Source organism: Bidens hawaiensis, unplaced genomic scaffold, assembly GCF_021521415.1.
Source record: "Bidens hawaiensis isolate Kalapana, Puna unplaced genomic scaffold, B.hawaiensis_p1.1 tig00017875_1, whole genome shotgun sequence".
NCBI lineage: Eukaryota > Viridiplantae > Streptophyta > Magnoliopsida > Asterales > Asteraceae > Bidens > Bidens hawaiensis.
In genome coordinates this window covers 391,819-414,854 of record NW_027492700.1, presented here as the reverse complement: position 1 = coordinate 414,854, position 23,036 = coordinate 391,819, and the positions used below count along the sequence as shown (strand labels likewise).

General features: G+C 34.0%; 2 protein-coding genes across 2 annotated transcripts; both read right to left on the bottom strand.

Moving 5' to 3' along the window:
• Positions 1-1,106: 1,106 nt before the first annotated feature.
• Positions 1,107-16,070, bottom strand: LOC143554915 (uncharacterized). Its single transcript, XM_077044579.1, has 35 exons — positions 15,882-16,070; positions 14,795-14,962; positions 14,592-14,681; positions 14,355-14,491; positions 14,180-14,270; positions 14,019-14,101; positions 13,798-13,904; positions 13,213-13,365; positions 12,445-12,509; positions 11,386-11,473; positions 11,225-11,303; positions 11,031-11,139; positions 10,888-10,947; positions 10,672-10,790; positions 10,201-10,582; positions 9,932-10,116; positions 9,770-9,842; positions 9,472-9,622; positions 9,206-9,375; positions 8,782-9,129; positions 8,169-8,336; positions 7,807-8,100; positions 7,492-7,668; positions 6,447-6,710; positions 6,260-6,358; positions 5,536-5,720; positions 5,117-5,452; positions 3,365-3,518; positions 3,153-3,263; positions 2,397-2,564; positions 2,200-2,314; positions 1,973-2,131; positions 1,568-1,671; positions 1,424-1,483; positions 1,107-1,331 (listed from the first exon to the last, which is right to left on the bottom strand). Exons 1-35 carry the CDS (start codon positions 16,068-16,070, stop codon positions 1,131-1,133), a joined length of 5,442 nt encoding a protein of 1,813 aa, XP_076900694.1. The 3' UTR covers positions 1,107-1,130.
• A 2,218-nt stretch (positions 16,071-18,288) lies between these two features.
• Positions 18,289-21,968, bottom strand: LOC143554909 (uncharacterized). Its single transcript, XM_077044572.1, has 6 exons — positions 21,805-21,968; positions 20,137-20,190; positions 19,264-19,337; positions 18,937-19,054; positions 18,586-18,644; positions 18,289-18,500 (listed from the first exon to the last, which is right to left on the bottom strand). The coding sequence occupies exons 1-6, from the start codon at positions 21,949-21,951 to the stop codon at positions 18,422-18,424; spliced, it is 531 nt and encodes a 176-aa protein (XP_076900687.1). The 5' UTR covers positions 21,952-21,968; the 3' UTR covers positions 18,289-18,421.
• Between the last annotated feature and the right edge of the window lie 1,068 nt (positions 21,969-23,036).

The window sequence follows — 23,036 nt, the reverse complement described above, 5'->3', positions numbered from 1 at the left end:
AACAGGCGGGGTACTTCGCCATTGGGAGGCTTTCCCTGCGGGTACAGCTGGCGTACTGCGCGTAAGGTTCTCTGAGCATGGTGGGCCCTGTTGGAGCAGTTGGTTATTGCGCAGACGTCCCTATTCAAGGTGAGTCTTGCGGGTCCAACTGGGCTCTGCTGGGACCTACCTCTTCAATGTAGATGCTCTCAAGGTGTTTCGTGTTATTTTTAGCTCTTACTGTAATTTTGCGTTACTTTAACCGTCAATAATGTAGTTATCTCACACTTCTCTGTTACATAATATAGGGTGTGTTTGGGATTCCTTATTTAAGTTGAAAAGGCCTTTTTGTGATAAGTTGAAAAGGACTTACGATTTTCTAAGAAGTTTCCAAAAAACTGTTTGGATTAACTTATAAGCCAATAAGTTAATAAGTTGTTTTTTAAAAAGTGTTTGGTTAGGTTATTGATGTAAGAGTGTAATAGTTAAAGAGAGCTGGATGAAATGGAATGATGTAATAGGTATTCCAAACCTATAAGTTGATAAGTTACCAGAACCCAGCTTATTGAAACCCCCTTTTTAGCCTTGTTGATAAAGAGAAAAATAAAAGTCCGTATGTGTTCAAACACTTTATAAACATAAAAAAAAATCTTATTAAACCTTCATAACTCCTAAGGAGGGGAATCCCAAACACACCCACAACGTACCATTGTTATTAACCATCTTGTTATTTCTCTTGCATGCACTTTATGCTATCTACTTCTATAAGTAAACAACACTTAGTTTTTAGCCAAACATCTTAATAGGAGCAACATCTATGGGATGAGGAAAGACTTACTTCCTCCCACCCTCTTCAAACCCTACTGTGCGTGTAAGATTTTACTAGGTACATTTGTTTGTTTGTTAAAGGTATTTACTTATTGTCGTAAATCATTTAACATCAAAACCATCACGTAAAAGTAAATTCTTAAATGAAAACCGTAATTAATGGAATTCCATTTTAGCCCCAAAACAGATCTAGTGGCCCAACCATGTTTCAACTATATACCACCCCTAACAATAACAGTAGAGTGTAACTAATCAAGCTTTTGGCTCAAAACATGACTTACTTTTTGGAGAAATAATGTAAACAAAAGACATGAAAATATGTTCTAGATAGATTTGTGTTGCAGGGAGTCGATAACGTCGATGCAGTTCTTCATTAATGACTTGGCCTGCTCGTTCTTTTCAATCTCCCATTGATGAACAAGCTCGGTTTTAAACGGTATTTCTACTTGCACGCCACCTGCTCCATTAAACTCTCTGTACAGCTTTATCACTTCCTCAAGACACTCTGAAGCCGCAACGTGAACCTGAAAAAACAAACAATTAACAAAATTTCAATTCTAAAATAAACACAAATTGGTATAAAATGATCTGTCATGAATATGAGAGTGTGACATACTTGGGCAATCTTTATAATGGATATACAATCGATCACCTTCGGTGACAGAGAGTAAAATAACTGCAGGCGAAAAAACAAACTTGTTATTATCAGAATCTAATGCCTATAAAGTCAGTCAAAGATGGTTTACTGAAATGCGGTTACCTCTTTAACTAATGCTAAAACATCAACTTCTTGGCTCGATTCCCTCATCCCTTCATTTATCCTTGAGCATACTTCTTTGATTGATGTGAAAACCGAGACTTTAACTGTTTACAACAAGTTCTTAAGATAAGTTTAAGTTTAACAAGTATTTGTGTATTTCATTAACCATAGATTGTTTACAGAAGTTTTTAAAATGCACGTAAACCCATGGAAAAATCTGATGTTGAATACACAGTAAAATATTCAAGTTGAAAAGTTGTAATTAAAATGGCAAAAAGGCTAAACGGCACTATTTAGAAAAAAGTAAGCGTGACGCGGTTCTAATGAAGTGTACGTTTGTGCTTCGATCACTTGTACATTACCATTGAAAACTCGGTTTTGAACAAAATTTATATTGATACGTACCTATCCAAGGAATTGCAGGAGCTAGGGAATTTGAATAAACATGAACCAACTCCTTTTGCCATTTGAGAATGTCATTTAAACGAGCCAGAAGAACGCACGATGTAATGCAATCTATAATCTTATCATGAGGAACAGAAGAATCTTCTGTCTCACGTGTCTCTGCTTTAAGGGTCGATTAGTTACAATATATAATGATTTAATTATCAATTTCAAAAAGCATATCAGACCTGTTTTGTCGGTATCATTTGGCACTTGTTTGGAAATGAAGGCGGCATTGCACATTTCAAACAATAATGGGAAGACCACACCAAAAAAGTCTGGATTTTTGAAAGCTTTTAAAACCTAAAAACAGATTTTTATTATGTTATTTCACAAAATATTCATCATCACAAGGTTATAATAATTATTTATTCTCTTTTTTTACCTTGTCTAGACAGCGAAAGGCTGCATCACGAAACTTCTTGACTTTTTTATTACATGCTGTGGTTACAATGTTCAAGATGTCATTTTCAATGGTTGGATCAGCAGCAGAAATTGCTGTGTGACAGGATGTACAAAGGGAGGATAATGCTTCCAATATATTCTCTTTTCCCTGTCAGATATTAACTTATTATTACAATTCTGGTAAATAAAAAGTTTGCCATTAAAATTAAAAGAAATATTGCACAAACGGTCCCTCATGTTGCGAGTTAGGTTCCCAGTTTCTAAAAATTGCAAACTCAGTCTAAGCATTTGTGACAGGGTTGCACATTTAGTCCCCGCCCACACTCAGATTTTAACTAGAAAAGTGATGTCATGTGTCATTGTGCCGCTCATGTGAGGGTAATTGTGTCTTTTCAAATTTGGAACCCTAATAAAATACTTTCAAATGGCACAAATCAGAACCTAATAAAATACTCTCTCTCTCTCTCTCTCTCTCTCTCTCATGTTTGGAGCGTTTTCAAGTTAGGGTTTAAATATTACTTTTTAAACAAATAAATTTAAAAAATGTAAATTGACAAATATACCCTTACTTAACCCTAAAAACTAACTGGGATTAACAGTGGGGATAAAAACGTCTAACCATCTCACAAATAATTGGACTAAGTTTTCATTTTAGAATCTCAGGATCAAACTTGCAATTTGGTCAAACCATAGGGACTATTTATGCAATTTTCTCTAGGATTAAAGAAAAACCAACCTCCCAAATACGGCCAGGAACTTCTTTCATAAGAGATGAGAGTAACACTTGATGATGCGAAGAAACAGATTCCTCCAACACTTCACAAAGCTTTACAATTGCTTTGGCTGCCTACATAAAGCAATAGAGCATATTATATAATATAATAATATTTTCATGTGATGCTTTAAATAAGAATAGGAGCTAACAAAGAGTGAAATAAATTAGTTTACCTTTTTCTTGCCAGCCCAAGATGATGATGCGATTCCCTCGGTTATTAAAGTAACAATTTCGCTTGCATACAGCTGAAGGGTGAGACGTTCACTGGTCATATTTTCTTCCCATAAGTCTTCATAAAGTCTTGACACATTCTTGTCATCCTCAAATCTGTATAACAACCATAGTAATAGCATGACTAACAATGTAAGAAATATATTACAGTCCAGTAATAGATGACAAACTACTCTTCCTTTAATGTTGACATGACTGCAAAGTCAGTTGTCGTGCAAATAAAGTACATATAGGAGCATCACATATATAAATATGGAGAGGTTCATTACAAAACACCGTATTATTGTGAGAACAAAAGAAAAAACCTAAATTGTTAAATTTTTCTTAGTGGTTCATATCTTTAAAAAATTTTACTTCTTACATACAAAGGTCTATTTTATGTAAATAAAAAGCCATTAAACTAACGTGTTCACACACACACACACACACACATAGGGAGATGATCAAGAGAAAACTCCTCCTTAGAGAGAAAACTTAAAAACTTGTAAAATTATTTTTAATTAAAAATAAAAAGAATATTTTCAAATTTTTGTTTCTTCCATTCTTATATTTTGTTAGTCTTCAACGGAAAAAAAAAAATTCGATGTAGTGCTCATACGTATTACTGTGCAAGTATTACACATGTGTAATAGTGTGTATTTTTATGTTCAATAGTGTTTAATTGCATATATTCAATATTTGTGTACTGTATATGTGCAGTAGTGTTGTATTATATGCAAAAACTAAAAAAAAAAGTCGATGTGGTGCACACGTGCATTAGTGTTGTATTACACATACGTACTAACATGTATTCGATGTGTGCATTAGTCTTATATTGCATATATACAATAATGTATCAAATATGTGCAATAGTGTTGTATTCTATGCAATACCACACTCTTGCATATATGCAATACACACAATTGCACATATGCACTACACTGACGAAGGTTTTTTTTTTCTTTTTTTTGGAACAATATCAACATATAAGAATAACGGGAAAAAAAAAAGAAACTACAAAAAAATTTTAAAGAAAAAAGTTAAAAATAAGTCTTTAGTAGTTTTAAAGTTTTCTCTTTAAGAGGAGTTTTCATTTGATCCCACCCCTACACACACACACACACACATATATATATATATATATATATATTTCATTTTAAATGTTTACCTACAATGTTTAGGTTCTGTGTAGGAAATATAACTTACACATGATTTGAGCGTGTAAGAGTAAATAAATGAATACCTTTTTTTCATTTTAAACGTTTACCTAAATATGAAATGCACGTGTAGATTTTGCATATAAACAAATTTTGTTTATAATTAGAATATTAGAGGTGAATAAACATTGTATTTTTACCATTCTTTTATATTTTAAATCCTGCAAAAAACTGTCTTCTGCCTAGAATCCTCCCCTATGTATATATTCTACTCCAATAAAACTAAAAATATTCGTCCAAAAACATACATATTCAAACAATTTTAATTTTATTTTTCAGCCAGCGAAAATTTCATATATAGAGGCCTCTTTGTGATCGGAACAAACATGATATTATATGTTTGTGGACAAACACGATTTTAGTGTTTTCGAGCTAGAAGGGAAATACATAACTTTAAACTTTAAGAATCATATATATGAAATTGCACAAAACCATAAAAGGCCGGCTAGAAAAACAAAAGAGTCAAAACAGTACGAGAAACATATTTAAGAAGCTAACCTTGAAAGAAAAATAATTGGAACAACTGTCGCATAATATCCAGTCAAGATGTCAGAAGAGGTAGACGCAAAGCTTTTTAATAAAAAGGCACACGCAATCTGTGAATTTCTATCACCAGTATGCAAAGCAGCAGTTTGTTCAATAAGCTTATGAACTTGAGAAGGAGCTGCATATTTTATCAGAAAGGCACAAGCATTTGCAAATGCACGTTTGGATGTTGCACTTCTCTCCTCCTTCACCACTACAAACAGGAGCCTAAGCAGCGTGCTTGTGAACGGTTTAATACTGTCACCAACTTTTTGAACTAACAGGCTAATAAAACTTGCAACACCAACCCTGTGCATTATCAAATGATTTTATTTCAGAAAACAATAAGTAAATGTCTTTTAACATGCTTGCATAGGTTTCAGTATTTATACCTGGTATTTAGACCAACACCAGATCGAGCTAACTGAGAAAGACGAGGAATCAACTGTTCTAGTGATTGTTCATCAACAACCTCTATGCACATGTTAAGAGTTTCCCACAGTGGAGAGCCCTTTGCAATTGAAATTCTTAAGTTTTCAAGCTTCTCTGTTTGTATGCCAGCATTTTCTGCATGCCTCTGTTGTGCAAAATGAAGCATAGTGGTATCATTATGCAAAGAATGAAAGTGTGTGTGTGTGTGTGTTTGTGTGTGTGTGTGTGTGAGAGAGAGAGAGAGAAGGAAGAGAAATAGAACTAATGAGCAATAAAAAAAAGGCAAGATACGGAACAATATCACATCTCCCTCTAAGCCTTCACTAATTTCTACTAAACCTCGCAAATTTCATATATACCCAATCAAACTTTAAAATATTAAATATACCAAATTTTAAAACTTTATTTAGTTTATGACAACTTTACCGTTTTAATCTCACTTAACGGGTTAAAATGAAATGATTACAATTCTTAAAAAAGATAAGGGTAAATGGGTCATATTATGAATAGTTTTTGACGAAATAAACTAAAATAGGTAAACATGATATCTTAAGTATTATAATTGGGAATATTTGATATTTTGAAGTTTGGTTGGGTATATATTAAAGTAGCAAAGATTTAGAGTGGGATATATGAAAATTTTCCTACTTGCATATTAGTGGGTAGTTATATGATTGTACAAACCTCAACATAATTCAGTCCTTGATCCTCAAGGCTTGATAAACTTTCAAGCATGCAAATGACTAATTCGGATAGATGCGGACGGATTGCAACCCCTGCACCCTGGAAACATAGAAAAATTTTAGTTATTGATTTACTAATTGCAAGATCAATAACATTTTAGTTTACATAACAAGATAATATAAATTACCTTAGCAAGTTTTGTAACGATTGTAATTGATGCCTTTCGAATATCATCGACTTTACTCATAATTCCATCAGTAAGTAACAAAGGCAAAACAATATCCATTGCTTTCCTTGCGTCAGAAATTTCTGTTAGAGAAATATCACATAGCCTTAATGTTAATGAAGTAACAGCACGACATAGTCTTTCCCCAGAAGTTCTAACAGTCTCCTTAATATCATCCATCGCACGGAATGCAGATGTCCATATGCTGTTTAAATGCTTACCTACCTACAATGCAATTGTACCAAAACAAAGACAAAAAATGTATCTTTTTATTAAATCAGTGTATTACCGATTTATATTTAAGGAAAATTGGATTTTAATAATCCCACCTTTTTGCAGTTGGCCAATAATAATCCCACATGAGAATAATATTCTTGCCAGCAATCCCACCTTTACACAATTTTTTTCTCATTAACCTCCGTTAAAAAACTTACTCTGTTAGGGCTTTTTATCGGAAGGAGGATACAGTCAACTGATGTAAACCTACCTCGAAACAATGCTCCAAAGTCCAAACGGCTTGTCTTTTGTTAGTTGAAAGTTTAAACACCTGAACTAAAGCACCGTTTCATCATTTGGAGCACCGTTTTGAGGTAAGCTTTTACATTAATCGACTCGTATCCTCCTTTCGATCAAAAGCCATAAAACATCAATTTGAAATTTGGATAAAACTTAATGGAGTTAAGTTTAACGGATGCCCAACAAGAAAAAATAATGTAAAAGGTGTGACAGGTGGCAAGAATATTCTCAGGTGGGATTATTATTGGCCAATTGCAAAAATGTGAGATTATTAAAATAAGAAGACAAAAAAATGGAACTTCATTAAATCAGTGTAATACCCATTTATCTTTAAAGCTAATGTGATCAAAAGACAAAAAAAAAATGAAACTTTCACTAAATCAGTGTACCATTATCTTTAAAGCTTAATATGTGATCAAAAGAGTGTAAAATTTGTGTAAATAAACAATTAAAACCCATAAGTCTAGCAAAAAAATATTGAGTATAAAACCTGATCAAATTTACGCCCTTGAATTAAATCTGCAAGAGCAAGACAGGAAGACTCGCGAGAACGCCAAAGCCTGGATCCACATTGCACTAAGAGATCTTCAATGATAAGATCCAAATATTCATCAATGGTTTTCTTGGAGTCTGCCACAAGGGCTTTCCAAATATGCGCCATCGCATCCTATAGTAATAAGAATCCAAATAAATGAAAAAAGAAAACAAGACTGTGTTTCACATATGATCAAAAACTTTTGGCTTATACATATGTATAGCAAAAGATGTAAATACCCTTGAACATAGATGACTGAAGTATGCATACCTGCACATTTTTGTCAGGATCGTACTGGTAGCGAACAAGCCTTGGAACCAATTGACGGAGATATGGTTGTAGTGCATCCCCTGCCAGCTTGGCAATCTTTGAGAATCCAAAAGCTGCACCTCTTTTTGAATTCAAAGAAGCTTGATGATTAGCCAGATCCATGAACTTATAAACCAGGTCTGGTTGTCCCATCTCATTTGCAAGACTACAGAGCTCCTTGTAAGTACTAAGTTTCCCTCCACTAAGGTTTCCACCGACTGATCCTTCTTGGAATACTTCTGTGTCTTCAGCAAGCTGGCAAACCATATCAAAAGTATATTAATAAAAAAAACAAAAAAAAACGACTAACTTTCAAGTGTTACCTTCACAGCTCTTTTCCTCTTTCCTGTACCAGTGAGAGTGCCAACTAACGCGTTTACCAAACTCTTCTTCATTGAGGCATCACCAAGTTCATAAACAATACTTAGGCCTTGTGATGCCAATTCTTGTGTGAGTTCGTTTTGCTCGCCAATTAAGTGTGAAAATGCTTCCTGCAATAAAAGGGCATAGAAATTGATACCAAATTTTGTTTTAAAATACGCACAATGCGCTGATGAGATCGCATCAGGTGCGCGATGCACTGTGATTCCATGGTGTGAGGATGATGCGCTCTATATCGCATAATGCGCGATCCGCGCATTTCTGAGTTGAAGTGAGTTCCTGCATAGATTACTTGTATCTTCTGCTTAGATTACTTGTATAGCTTTTTTTTTTAATTTATTTACTTGAATCTCTTTCTTTTTAGTGTTTAAAGGTTAACAAGTTAAAATATTATCTATAAATAATACATAATTGTTGGTATTTATTGTTTTAAATAGCAAAGGCCTCGCATCACGCAGCAACTTTTTGGATCAAAATGCATTGCGCATTTTAAAACCAAGATACCGATATGCGACCAGAACACATATCTTAATTATCAAGTGGCTCATGACATACCTGGATATCTGGAAGTAATTTCTGAATCGATGGGTGACGACTGCAATACATTGTCAGTGATACTAACCAGACAGTTCCACTACACCGCTCTTCTTTTTTGGTACTGTACAATAGACCATCAAATAGTTTTTTAGTAATCATATCTCTAGCCATTACATGATACTCTTCATTTCCTTCAAGCCCAACAAATTTAGATGTGGGCCCAGCTGATGATATATCCGCCATCAAATAATTTGAAGTTGTGGAGAGTGAACTGTAGTCAATTTTCAGGATCATATCAGTAGTCACTGGAACACCGCCCCATAAAAATGAGAGAGCTTCACCACCAGCAAAGAGAACATCCTCAACCTGTTCCGATTGAGACTAAACTTTAACTTTACACACAAAGAAAAATATATACGAGGTTTATAGAAACTTGATATACCTTAGACCGGGCAAGACTAAAGATTAAGTCAAGCGCATCACTGATAATGGTAGAAGACCATTCCTTCACACACATATGCCCCAAAGATAGAACAATTCTTTGATTTGCTTTGATATCATCACCAGAGAGGATCTTGCTTAACTTTTCACGCAGTAATGTCAAAACATCATCTGAAGTTGAAAAAATCAAAAATTAGTTGGGGCCCATAAGGATAAAAAGAATTTTATATGGTTCCCAAGTTCCAAATAAAATATTTCATTATTCACCTGTGCCTGAGTCGTGAGCTAACTTTGGAAGTGGGGAACAAAGCCCAATGTGACCTAACCCTTGCATTGCAACAGAAGCTAATGTAGCAGTCTCGGAGTTGACTACATCAACTAGACATTTCAATGTGTCTTGAAACAATGAATCCGTGATCTGCAAAACAGTAATACACATATCTTATAAAGATTGAAGCAAATGTACAAGTCAAGAGAGAGAGAGAGAGTAAACTGAATGGTTTATAGGTTTGGGCCTTTTGGGATTAGTATTTAGAATATGGATAAAGTGCTCAGGGGGGCTTACAGTAGGAGTTCTCAACAAACAGTTAGCAGTGACATATCCAAGAGCACATATCATTCCATGCTGAATTTCAAACCTGATGAACAATATTAAACCCAAACCTGAATTTCAAACCTGATAAACAATTGTAAGCATAAATAATTTATTATGTCGCGATGCACAAACCTTGATTTCACGGATCCTTTGATTGATGAAATCAGTTCATGAATAAGATCAGAAGCAGCAGGCAAGGAAAGACCAGACGATGCGATTCCAAGTAGGCGAGCTGCACATTCCCGTGTGTCTAAGTCCACATGGGCTAGTAAATGCTTTAACCAGGGTACTCTGTTGGCATATCTAGACGCTAGCATCTAAAATCGAACATCGTTTATCATAGTTAATAACACAAATAAGAATCAAAACAAAGGTATCAAATCAATGTCGAAATAATATACCTCAGGAAAGTGAGATCCAATTTTGATTAAAGTTTTAGAGGCAGTAGCATGCAAGTCAACAGAACCTTCGTGCGCCATTGCATGCTCTAACAGTAAAAACATGTTACCTAATGAAGACACAAGCTCGGGAGTTCTTTCTGTTACTGTGTTTTGCTCCACATCAGCCTCAAAGCATTGCAACAAAAACCTGATTGCAGCAACATATGTTTGGGATGGAAAAAGAAGCCGTTCTTCCCTTATTTCACTGGATTCTAACAATTGAGGTTGTTGTTTAACAATATATTTTAGCATGTCTGTAAGTTTAGGGTACTTGAGATTTATGTTTTCATTAGTGGATCTTCCTTGATCTTTACCAAGGAAGAGGCCTTCCAATGCCATCTCCCTGTAAGAAAATTAGCATAATTCATATATTCTGAAAATACAGTTCAATAGTTCATATTAAAATGTTAGCATAAATAATGTTTAACAGACCTTATATCCAGTTTAGTGTCTGCAGCACCAAGCAAACAGATAAACCGGCTTGGGCAATGCTGTGAGTCAAATAAAGTTGTCGCCCATCTCACCGCACAAAAGCGTACTTCACCTTGTTCCTTGTACCAATAACATAATAGATTCAAATATTTGTAAGAAAAGAAGACCCCAATATAAATAAGAGAAATGAAGAATTAGCATGTTAATGAATTGTACCACTTGAGCATTTTCCAGCAGAAGCGACTCTAAATCATTCAAGACTGTTATCGGCGCATCCTAACAATCAATCAGCCCAGGATTAAGAACTCAATTATGTTAGAGGAAAAAGAAGTAACTGGTGATTTGGTTGGAAATCATACTTTATATGCAATAGCAAGAGAATTGGTTGCTTCTTGAACAATTAAACGAATTGATGGTGACTCTAATTTCAGAGCATTAAAAAGCCGAATAGCCATGTCAGTTTTATCTCTGCATAATATGTATGAACCATTATGCTATAAGTCCATGATAATAAACAAAAGCAGATGACATGAGAGAAAAATAGAAAGAACACCTGAAAAGTTGAGGCAAGCGCTTTGCAAGCAATCCAATTGCTTGGTAAGCAAACGTTTTGGTCTCCCGTGCAATTGAGTCTATGATGAATGAGATTATAAACACACGGATTATAAGTTCTCATATTTACCACCAAAAAGATGAAGGTTTGTACAGAAATACCTGATTCTGAACCAGTAAAACCATCTAAGGACTTGAGTACGCCACCAAGTATAACAGGGCCCATAAGTTTGAGTTGATCAATTTTGGCCTGTATATTTTTAAGGTAATGAAATAAAAAAGGAATGCCAAAGACTTCAAAAATCTTCAAGAGAAACATCACCTAGAGCAAGACTTAAATAAACCAAAGATCTAAAAAAAAGAAACACCATTTTATCATTATTAAAAAGCACACAGACATGCATCCAAAATAAACAATTACAAAACAAGTTAGATAAGGTCTTTTTCTCATATAGTTGTCTCCAGATTCATCATAACCAGGTTGAGTGATGAGCTATAGGATTAGTAAAAGAAACAGCAGATCTCACGGGTCATAGGCATATTAGAAAACAGCAGCCACTCAACGACCCATGTGCTAGACAACACACCCGTATTTAATGTGAGTAATTTATTTGAGTCAGCAAACAATGATCAAAGTTACAGATTATTATGATATTTTGTAGTTCTAAAAATTGGCATATCCTTTGGATGGGGTATATCAAACAATCAATCCCCCTCCTAACTTCCTTCCAGTATTGGTACACATTCATCAATCTCCACCACTATGCATATGCATAATAAAGCTATCTTTATATTATACACTCATACAGATAAAAAGTGACTATTCAACAACAAGCCTTTTATCCCAAAAAAAAATTGAAGTAAACTTCTTATTCGAGAAGAGAGATTATATCATAAGACCATGAACTACACATGTGGTGACCACAATCAACAATGTCAATGTGGACTATATGTGCACATAAACAAACTTAATTGATGACATATGGATTATGGCATCTTGAAGCTGTATTCAATAGATTTGGTTACTGAATCTAGGATTTCAAAATTGGAAGATCACATATTAGAGATCCAAATTTATGTGCATTCAATTCCTTTGAGATGATTCTTTTCTACACAGTACAGACACAAATTCTCTTCATGCGTTGTCATCCGTAATAATTTGTGTGAAATGATGCAGCATAAAAAGTTATCCGAAGTAATTTGATAAGGAGCATCACTTACATGCTTAAAAACCCATACAGTGAATTCCATTCCTAATTGCTTTAACCTTGATGTTGTACCATTTCCTAGAAAAGAATGTTTTCACATTGTTAACATATTAAACCCAATAATAGATAGGCCATCAAATGAAACAAAAACGCGAGTTTTCATGGTCAAGAGGAAGCATTTTCACATTCAATCTTTTACATGAACACAAATATAGTCATATGCAAAATGATCCAAATATTAGGTTTGCTAAAAAGTAACAGATGCTAAATTATCATCTAATGCTTTTACTCTAAAAATTGACCCAAAATACACTTTTTTATCAAAAGATCACCATAATACGAAGGTCTAAAGAAGTGACTTTCAGTTTGGTTAAGATATCTATTAAAAGAAAAACTTTTAAGGGTGAATACTAAACCAATGAAATGCTCTCCAGTAATACATTGATTAAGCTTATTCGCCTCATTATATGATTAAAAAAATTATCGCATGCAATGTATATTTACTGCTTTGTAAATAGCATCGAGGTGCAGATCATGCCAACTACTTATATTCAAATCTTGAATGCATATATGTAATGTGTATTACACGCTTCATGATATTACTAGTATAGAAAGATTCAGTGCTAGACATAAGTGTATGCATACAAACTTGCACATGAAATATCTCAATGGACAAACAACAATCTACATAGCAGTACAGCCACATGGATGCATATAAATAAGTGAAAGAAAGGCACTTTGGAGCTTGAAATTAAAAAAACACAAACCAAAACACACATACCATATATGCAACCAAATATGCACTGTAAAGTTGAAGGAAAACTATTTGCTGCTGTGACTGACCGGCAAAAAGCCGACATCAACCTCACTCGCAAAGCAGGATTCCCGGGATTGACTCTTGAATCTGGAGCAATATGTTCAGCTCCAACAGTCCCTGCACAACAATGATCACTGTGCTTTTAATATTATCGTATGGTCTCTAAATCATGTAGCAAGAATCTCCAAAAAGTTGGTGTAATCACAAACAATTAAGATAAGTAACTTGATCATCCCAACAAAGAAAGTATTGTGCTGGAATACATGGATAACTAAATGCATGGCGAATCCTAGCCAAACTGTAGTGACAAAATGGTTCGCAAAAAAGCGTGTAACAATGAACACATCGCTCAATCAATTGTATTTAATCAAGACACTACTTTATACTCACTGTACTATTCATCTACATCAAAAAAAAATGCAGCTTAAACAAACATCTTTGAACTAGGGTAACAATTTTAAGATTGATGCAAATATGGATTATGGAATTCATTTTCTATATTAATATGTTAGTGTAGATCAGATAGCAAAATGGTTAAACTTTTCATACCATTGAATAGCAAAAATAGCCTATTTATCAGCTTGGGGTCCTCCAAATGTACTCCAGAAGCTTTCTTCTTCAAAAGTTCTTCGCCTCTCTTTATTACAGGCTCGTGTCTGAATAAACAATGCCCAAAAAATGAGCTTATCCTTAGTACTTAGCATGACAAAAACTTAAAGTTGATACAAAAATGGAAATGATTAATAATTTACGGGATAAAGAGCATGTACCTGTCTGCACATGCAGCAACATAGAGAGGATATACAAGTTCAGCCGACAGCTCCATGATATCTACAACATTTAGCAAACCCAACTACAAAATAGAAGATGAGGTATATAAAAGCATCAACAATTAAAGTATCTTAAAAAAAACTAGGATTAGTAGCTTCACCTTTCGTACTAGAAGCATATCATGATTCAGTGGAGTCTTCCCCATCACACGATTGCTTTGAGAAACTGAAAGACCGGGTGCAGCTCCCCCACTGAAATATAAATAAGTTATTAGGATAATTGATGATATTAATCTCAATAAGAAAAAAGAGGTTTAAAACAAATTAGATCTAAACCTAGCAGAGGATGGTTGATACAAAAGCATACGAAGACAAAACTCAACAAACAACTCTCTGTCTTGAGATCCACTAATGAGTCGATACTTTGCAGCAATTTCATCACTAATTTTACTTGAGTGACATTCACCAATCACCTAAAACAAGTGGTGTACACGAATCATCAATCATGCATATGGTGACCCATGACTAACAACTAAATTCACAAAAATGATTAGAAAATAGAAGTAAGCATACCTTTAAGACAATTCTCAAAATTATATCTTGGTGTTGTGAAGGAAGCTTTGAGATGTTAGCTATCATAGTCGGAGCAATATTTTCCTTTTGCTGAATGTAGCCATTTAAAAGGAAGACAAATTTCAAAAAAGATTTGGAAACAACTTCCCAATTAATGTAAAAAGAAAAAAACAAGCTCATACAACAAAGCTACTAATAGAGACCTCTTTGCTAACACGATCGATTGCCATCTCGACATACACAATGGAAAAGTTTCTAACCATCAAAGCAGCATTATCTTCCATATACAACTGCCATAACTCTTCCAAAGGCAGACCTATTTCTTGCTGGTGTTTAACTCTCTTGTTGACATGGCTTAGAATTTCCATCACCTGTTATAACCAACAAAATGTCAAAATCTGACATTATTGTCTCAAAAGTAAAGATAACCTCGAATCGACAATAAACATATAGACTATTTAGAGTTGGCATTATGGTTGCTTGACTCTCCATTGCCCTTTTAGTGGCACCCTTCATTGAGCAAAATGTAAAAATCACAACAAAAGGAAAGTTATATGTGTATCTCAAAATAAAGGCCAAAAGATGGCACATACCATAAGAATGAACACGCACACGCACAAATAAAATTTCTCATGACAATTTGTACCACCTTCAACAAAGAAATAAAATAAAATCAAGTGACATTTTATGAATGCACACAAATTCAGTTTACCTTTGTTTGCTAGTTTTTTATATTGCATTCTACATGCAACTCTAACTCAGCCTAAAGCACAAAATAACAAGAGTAAAAAATTAAAAGGCACAGCTTAAAAACCTAATAACTAATTAAAATTGGCAAACAATTGAATCAAATTGAGCAACCTACATAATAAGAAACTGTATTGGAAGACTGAAATGAGTGAATACCTTGGTACAGGTATTCGTTTTTTCATGTTTTCAGTATTGATACCATTCGGTTTCGGTCTCTACTAGTTAGCTATACTTCATATATAATAATAATAATAATAATAATAACTTGTTTAGATACTGCCCTGCCACTTTATTTTGAGTTTAGTGAGAAATTCTAATAATAATAATAATAATAAAAATTTTGAGTTTAATGAGAAATTCTAAAAAAAATAGTAATAATAAAAAAATTGAGCAACCTAATTAACATAGTAAGCAATTAGGTCATGAACAACAAGACTAAAACACATTCATCTCAAAAACCTAATTAGTAATAATTAAAACAGCAAACAATTTCAAAGTGAATAGGAAGATTGAAATGAGTGGAAATAGATCAATAGATACCTTGGTTCTGACGGCGGATGAAGGACGAGAGAGGGAGGAAATTGTGAGAGGAAGTAGCTTGGAGAGCAAGTTTTGGAGTTTGTCGTCGTCGCAGAGCGCCAGTCGAGTGAGCATTCGATCCAGCATCTCTTCGATTTCATCATCCGATTTACCACCTGCTGCTGCGGAGGATCCTGATGATGCCGCCATTGTTGCCGAGGAGCTTGAGTCAGTTAACAATTATTATTATTATTATTATTATAAAAAATAAAAAGGAGAGAGAGAGAATGAATGAGATTTTAAAGGTTTGGTTGCTGGCTGGCTTTGTTTGACCTCATCCTCGATTATTATTATTATCATTAACAAGATTTTAATTAATCCTCATTCTCATCTCATCGGCTAATAAAATCTAGACTTGTTATCTAGAGGCCAGACTGGATTCTTATTACATGTGAGAATTAAGTCCAAATGCATGTCTCGTGAATATATATCCTAATAAACTGTTGGTGACTCGTGTTTAGTTAAAATATTACGTGTGAGAATAAGTCCAAGTGTATATTTCGTGAATGTTACATATATGTTAATATTTGTCTATAAGTTGTCATATGTGGGTTGTGTTAGGTTTTTTAGTAGTTATTCATTAAAACTTCCTTATTATTAAAAAAATTATCAGATTTTTAGGCTTTTTCGTGGGATTTTATTTTGTTATGAAATTTATATCGCACGTACTCACACGTCTTAGATTTGCATAAAAGTATAGTTCATAATTTTTGAATGTGTTTAAGGGTTTCAAAATTATTTATTAGTACACCAAGATACAACAATGACTGATAGACTTTGGAAAAATTTTAGTTGACTAACCTAAACACCTCTTCACATGGTGTGCCTATGTGGCTGTACAACTTTTAAACCTCAAACATAATACTAATTTTTGGAAAAAGAATCCTGCCATTTGACCGAGTTACGCCTTAGTTTGTGGTACCAAAATCTGTTAACAATAGGACAGTTTTGACATATGTTCTTGGAAAAGTCAGTTTGAGATATCAAAACTCTTCCAAATTGCATGAAACTAGCTGGGTTGGAAACTAGATTTAGAATAGTATATTTTAGACTCAAGAATAATGCATTTTTGTTATGTTATGCCCGAGATATGGGCTTGTCATCTACTATAAAAATAGCATGTAGTCATCTTTTCTACCAATTTTTCACAAAATTTTAGATTTGTTGTTTATTGGATTTGTACTTGTTTTATCCAACGGTTTATGTTTTATAAAGTGTTTATTATTGTATTAAACATATTTTTAGGTCCTTCTGACCAAATCTTGCATGTTGATTCATAGTTTGTGTCACCTATCTTTTGTAGAACTTTGCTTTATGCAGGTTTATTGGCCAGATCTTGTTATAACAAGTTTGTTTACACCCATATTACCCCATTTAGGTATGTGTTGACTATTATTTCAAGTTTAAAGAAGATGAACCCCACTTTTTGTTTGGTTTACAAGCTTACTCTTAGATCATTGTAAGCGTGCAACATTTTACCAAGACATCACCCTTTTAACCAACTTGATTTGCTATATTTTCGTACCATAATCCTTGATTTGTATTTGGTTGCAGTGTTCAAACACAAATGTCATTGAAGTTCTTTTCGTACTCTTTATGCTATGTTTTCTCGCGTTCCATATCTATCTTTTCTCATACACCAATGGTTGGTTTCGTGTTTATACTTTTGTATCATAATCCTTAATTTGTATTTGTACCATCTGTAAAGTTTCAGGATTTTCATATTTGGCCCTCTCGCGTCTCAATCACGATTGCATTCATGCAACACCTCGTACTCTACTTTTGGAACCGGTTTGAGGTCCCGACTCTACAACGATTCATGCAAGGATTTCAGACTAAGGATTCAGAAGCAGGACTAAGGGGTGACGATCAAACTATTTTAAACAATTTTAAACCCAAACCGAATCGGTTTGGTCAACGGCTGGTCAAAACCAATCTGACTCAAAACGGTTCGGTTTATAAACTGGTTTAGACACAAGATAGGTCGGCCTGCTCACGTCGGTTCGGTTCGGTTTATAAACCGGTTTAACCAGTTTTAAACCGGTTTTCCTCAAACCGGTTTGGTTGATCTTAAGGGGAACTGGTCCTGAAACTGACGGTTTGGGTGAAACCGGTTTTAAACCCAAACCGGTTCGGTTCAGTTTGCCTAAAACCGGTCCCAAACCGGTTTTTTTTGTACACCTCTAGTTGCTAGTTTAGGTTTGTTTTCTTCTCTCTTTAGCATTGACCCTTTTGTTGGAATGTGTGATACAAACTGCATGTTTAACCGAGTCATGTAATTATAATGGAGCGAGATCTCTTAATATTTACAAGAAAAAAACCAGAAAACCTTAGCCATAAACTAAACTAATAAACCATCAACTAGAACTAACATAATGGAACATAAATCCAAAATTAACTGTCGTCATTACAATGTCTGATTCATAGTATGTATATTGCACACCTATAAAACCATACTGCTCTCATATACATCCAACAACAAACAAGACTCGAATTTGGAGTTAAAATTCAGTGTCAAAGCAAGCCGTCATGATTTTGGAGATCATTGCTCGGGCGAAGGGAATATAGCTCATGCTATACCTGTTCATCAAATTAGAAACAAAAAACAATCACATTACAAAAACAATTGGATATCAACTATTTAAATTTTAAACATATAACTTACCAAATAAGAGCACCAAACTCCAATATGATTGCCACTAGTGTCAATAGCTTGTTATGAACCTGTTTGCTTTTTGTCATCAGTTAAAACGTAGAAGGAAAAACGATCTATATGGTTGTATTCAATACAAACCAATTTTCAAGTAGAGAATCGGTTATACTTTTACTGTTAAAACTATACAAACACCTTGTGCATAACTGTTAAACCTATACAGTATACATAAAGGTGCGTGTAGCCGGTAGCGTATTTATGTAGTTCTTGCAATTCGCAATTTAAATTAGTTGCATATCAAGCAGCCACGTGCGTGGGTGAGTACACATATTTGTATAAAGAGAATAAGCAAGGGTGACTTACATAGAGAGCGCATAACAAGGCAAGTAAGACACTTGCAAGATACAGGGCAGTTGCATAAATTCGAACAGGATCAAGCATCATATTCACTTGTCTCTTAGGGCCTATCAAGAATCCTGTGCTGCCCATTCAATACAAAAAATAGCTGTAGAATGAGAGAGATTTTGGATATTTAAGGTATAAAAAGGACTTGATTAATATTTAAAAATGATTTAAAATAAGGGATTGATAAATATGAGTTGTGTAGAAACCCAGAAGTATCATAATAAGAATTCAAAATGAATGGAAAACGTAATAGTTGAATACAATGCAAATGATTTTAATACAAACCTTCCAAGTGAAAGCAAATTTCCAAAGGTGAATGCTACGCCAAACTTGATTGGATTGAAGAAAACTAGCATTGACTACAAAGATCAAAATTTAGCTTGCAAGTTAGCTGTATGACATAAATTGGATTTTTGCCACATAACTCCAAGAAAGACATCTCCACAAATTAAACATGATTTTTTTACAAGACAACCCAATTACAAGTGATAATAGAAGATGCTAACCACATTTTTCACTGTGCTCATATGTCACTGAAAAAAGAATTCTAGCTTAACTGACATAACATCATAGTTACTATAGGTGCAGGTGGTTTCATAGGCAATAACTTATTAGACTAATATGAACCTTCAAATACAAATTGTGAAGCTAATCATGTGTCAAACGATTAGGATGAGAAACAAATAAGTAAAGAGAGAGTATACATAAGCTTTTAATTGATTGAAAACCTTCCATGGCTTCATAACCCCCTTACTGTATCCTAAAAAACTCCCCAAAAGAACGCTATAGTTTGAGATACATGGAAACAATAACGAGTGGAATGCAAGAGCGTAAATGTTTTATCAAGAGATGCGCAAACACATATCGGGTACAAAATGGGTTAAAACTTAAATTAATGGGAATTACTAGCTCTATGTAACCGTTCTTTTCTCTCTCTTCATTTGGTTTGTTTACATCACATAGAGCTTGTAACTACATGTAAGATATTAAATTTTTAAGTTGATAAGAGCATATGCATATAACCATCATATATGTTCGAAAGTACAAAATATAATAGAAAAAAACAAGAAGAATCAGTTTATTTCGTATATAGAACTTGCAAGAAAAATTAAGCTTGCAGATAACAAATTGTGTAATGTTGGGTTTGAAGTGACTTACCATAAGTGTGCAAGTCAAACCAGCAACCAAACATATAGCAAAGCCATATAGTCTCTGTTCAGAAGAAAAAAGATAAAGCAAATCAGTATTATGAAGCATGGCTACACGGTTCAAGAAGCAAACAATAACAGTAAACATTATACAAAGCATCACTAAAATGGAACCTAACAACAAAAAATATCACATTGGAATCCTTCGAATACTATAGACTGAACAGTTGGGTAGAAAATATCAGTCATAAAATAACTTATCAAGCTCGGAAACTAAGAAAATCACATATAATTGATCCATATGTTGAACCATCCATTATTTTGTTTAGTGAGTTTACAATCTATACCTACTGAAGATCACAGACTTAAAGATTTCAGTTCTTTGGAACTTATTCTTGATGCACCATTGCTTTATCTGATCCACATTCTTCATGTATAACAGATTAACAAAACAATAGACTTCTTTATTCCACTAAAACTAAGGGGGTGTTTGGGATTACTTATTTTGACCTCCTTATGACTTATGGAAAAGTTATAAGTCACAACCTTGAGATTTATGGAACTTTTCCGCTCAGATATTAAGCAATCCCAAACACCTTTTTAACTTTTTAATAAGTTATAAGTCATAAGAAGGCAAAAATAAGGAATCCCAAATATTCTATAACATATCCTGTAGAACATCTCTCCAGTAAGACATATAGTGGAATTTACAATGTTCAACAACTATAGTCATCAACTAGCAATTTGCAGATCCTCTAAACAACAAAATAATTACCATAACCTAACTGCGTGTTCAAATATAATTTTGGCATTATATTCAGTCGTGTAGTTTAACTTAACCTAGGGCTGGCATAAGTACAAACTTGACACAATAAGACACTATTAAGTCACGAACGCAACACGATATCTAATCGTGTCATATTTTCCAAACATGAACACAAACCGTTTTAGTAACAGGTTACATGACACGGCCTGTTTATGGACACGACGTTACGATAAATATCACATATGCAGTGAAACAAAAGTTACCAAACGTTCATAAAAGTCTAAATTATGCATAATTCTTCGACATATTCGAAACAAAAAAAATCCATAATAAAAGCCCAAAATCAAATCACCACTTCCACTAAGTAGAGCATATATTTAGTGTTAACAGGTCCATGTTAGAAATTGCAAGCCCTAGCATAATAATTACCATAACCTAATTGAATGCTCCAATATAATTTTAGCATTTTATTCAGCTGTGCAGTTTAACACAGCCTAGGGCTGGCACAATAACATGTCAGACACGATCACCTATGGTGCTAGACACGAACACCACATGCTAACTAATCATGTCGGATTTTTCCAAACACGAACATGAACCTGTTTAGAAACAAACAGGTTACACGACACGATCTGTTTACGGAGACGATGAATATCACAACATATGTAGTGAAACAAAAGTCTAACTAATACATAACAATCGTTAACATATTCAAAAAAATCCATAAAAGCCTAAAATCAAATCATAACTTACACTAAGTAGAGCATCTATTTTACTATTCTTTCGTGTGGTGTTAACATAACCGTCAACAACAAAAGATCTACATTTTGCGATCTGAGAATTACTCGATATATGGATCTCGAATGAGTAATAATATGTTAATAATAAGGTAAGGTGAAATGTTGCGTGTACTTGTTTGGTGGATAAAGTGCAGTTGCGATTGAAATCATCCATGAATGCGAAAGTGGATTCTTCGTCGGCTTGTTGATTGGTGTTGTCTTCGACTTCAATTCCGACAAGCATCCGCATCTTCTCCATTGCCGCACTCATCTTCTCCATCTTCTCTTACTTGCTGACTGACTGGTACTACCACTCAATTGTAACAGCCGGTGGGTGGGTCATGAGTGGTTCATTGCTACCAAATTATGCTTTTATTATATTATTAATATTTTTTTATAATGCTCGACACGATAAATTCATCGACACTAATATATAAATAAGTAGTAGTTTGAGACCCGTATATTACATGGGGAATTAATAAAAATTATAATATTTAAATATTAAGCAAAATACAATCAATAACACATAACACAATTATTATATATTATTAATACAATTACAACTTACATTAAAATTATAGGAATTACAAAACAAACATTACGCAACTATTTTACAAATAAGAAAAAATTTACTTGTACACTATATTTGTGGTTGTATTGGTCAGATTACCTTGTTTATCAAGAATCAGAATCTTTAGCCCACACCTGCTTGTAACTCTTGACAAGGCGACATATAACTGTCTATGTGAGAACAAGGGTTCTTTCAAGTACAAACCAACCCTAGATAATGATTGACCTTGGCTTTTATTTATGGTCATCGTAAAACATACTGCAAGGGGAAACTGTCGTCTTTGAAACTTTTATGCTATTTTGTTGTCTGTTGGAGTCAGCGGTGATCTATGGATCAAAACTCTATGTCCAATGCTAGTTCTAGAATTTTTTGCTTCAACTACACGAGTACCTAAAGATATAATTTGTAGTCGAGTAGCATTACATAAGCCTTCTTTCTGGTTAAGATTTCTAAGGAGCATAACAGGAACACCGGTTTGAACCTGATATTACAAAAACCGGTTTGTAGTTATAAACCACCGGGTTAGGACCGATGTGGAGTTTTTTTTTAGCTAAAACCGGTTTGAACCCGATATTTTGGAACCGGTTAGACAAAAACAGGTTTCATCCGATTTAAAACCCGTTTGTAGCTCAAAACTAAATTATAGCTCACATATCATATCCATTTATAGCTCATTGACCATTCCATGTAATGCCTTACTGAAAAAACAATTTATTGTAAAGGAAAATATGATTGTAATTATAATAATAATAATATTATCAATTGCTTATGTTACAATAAGAAAGATATTTTGA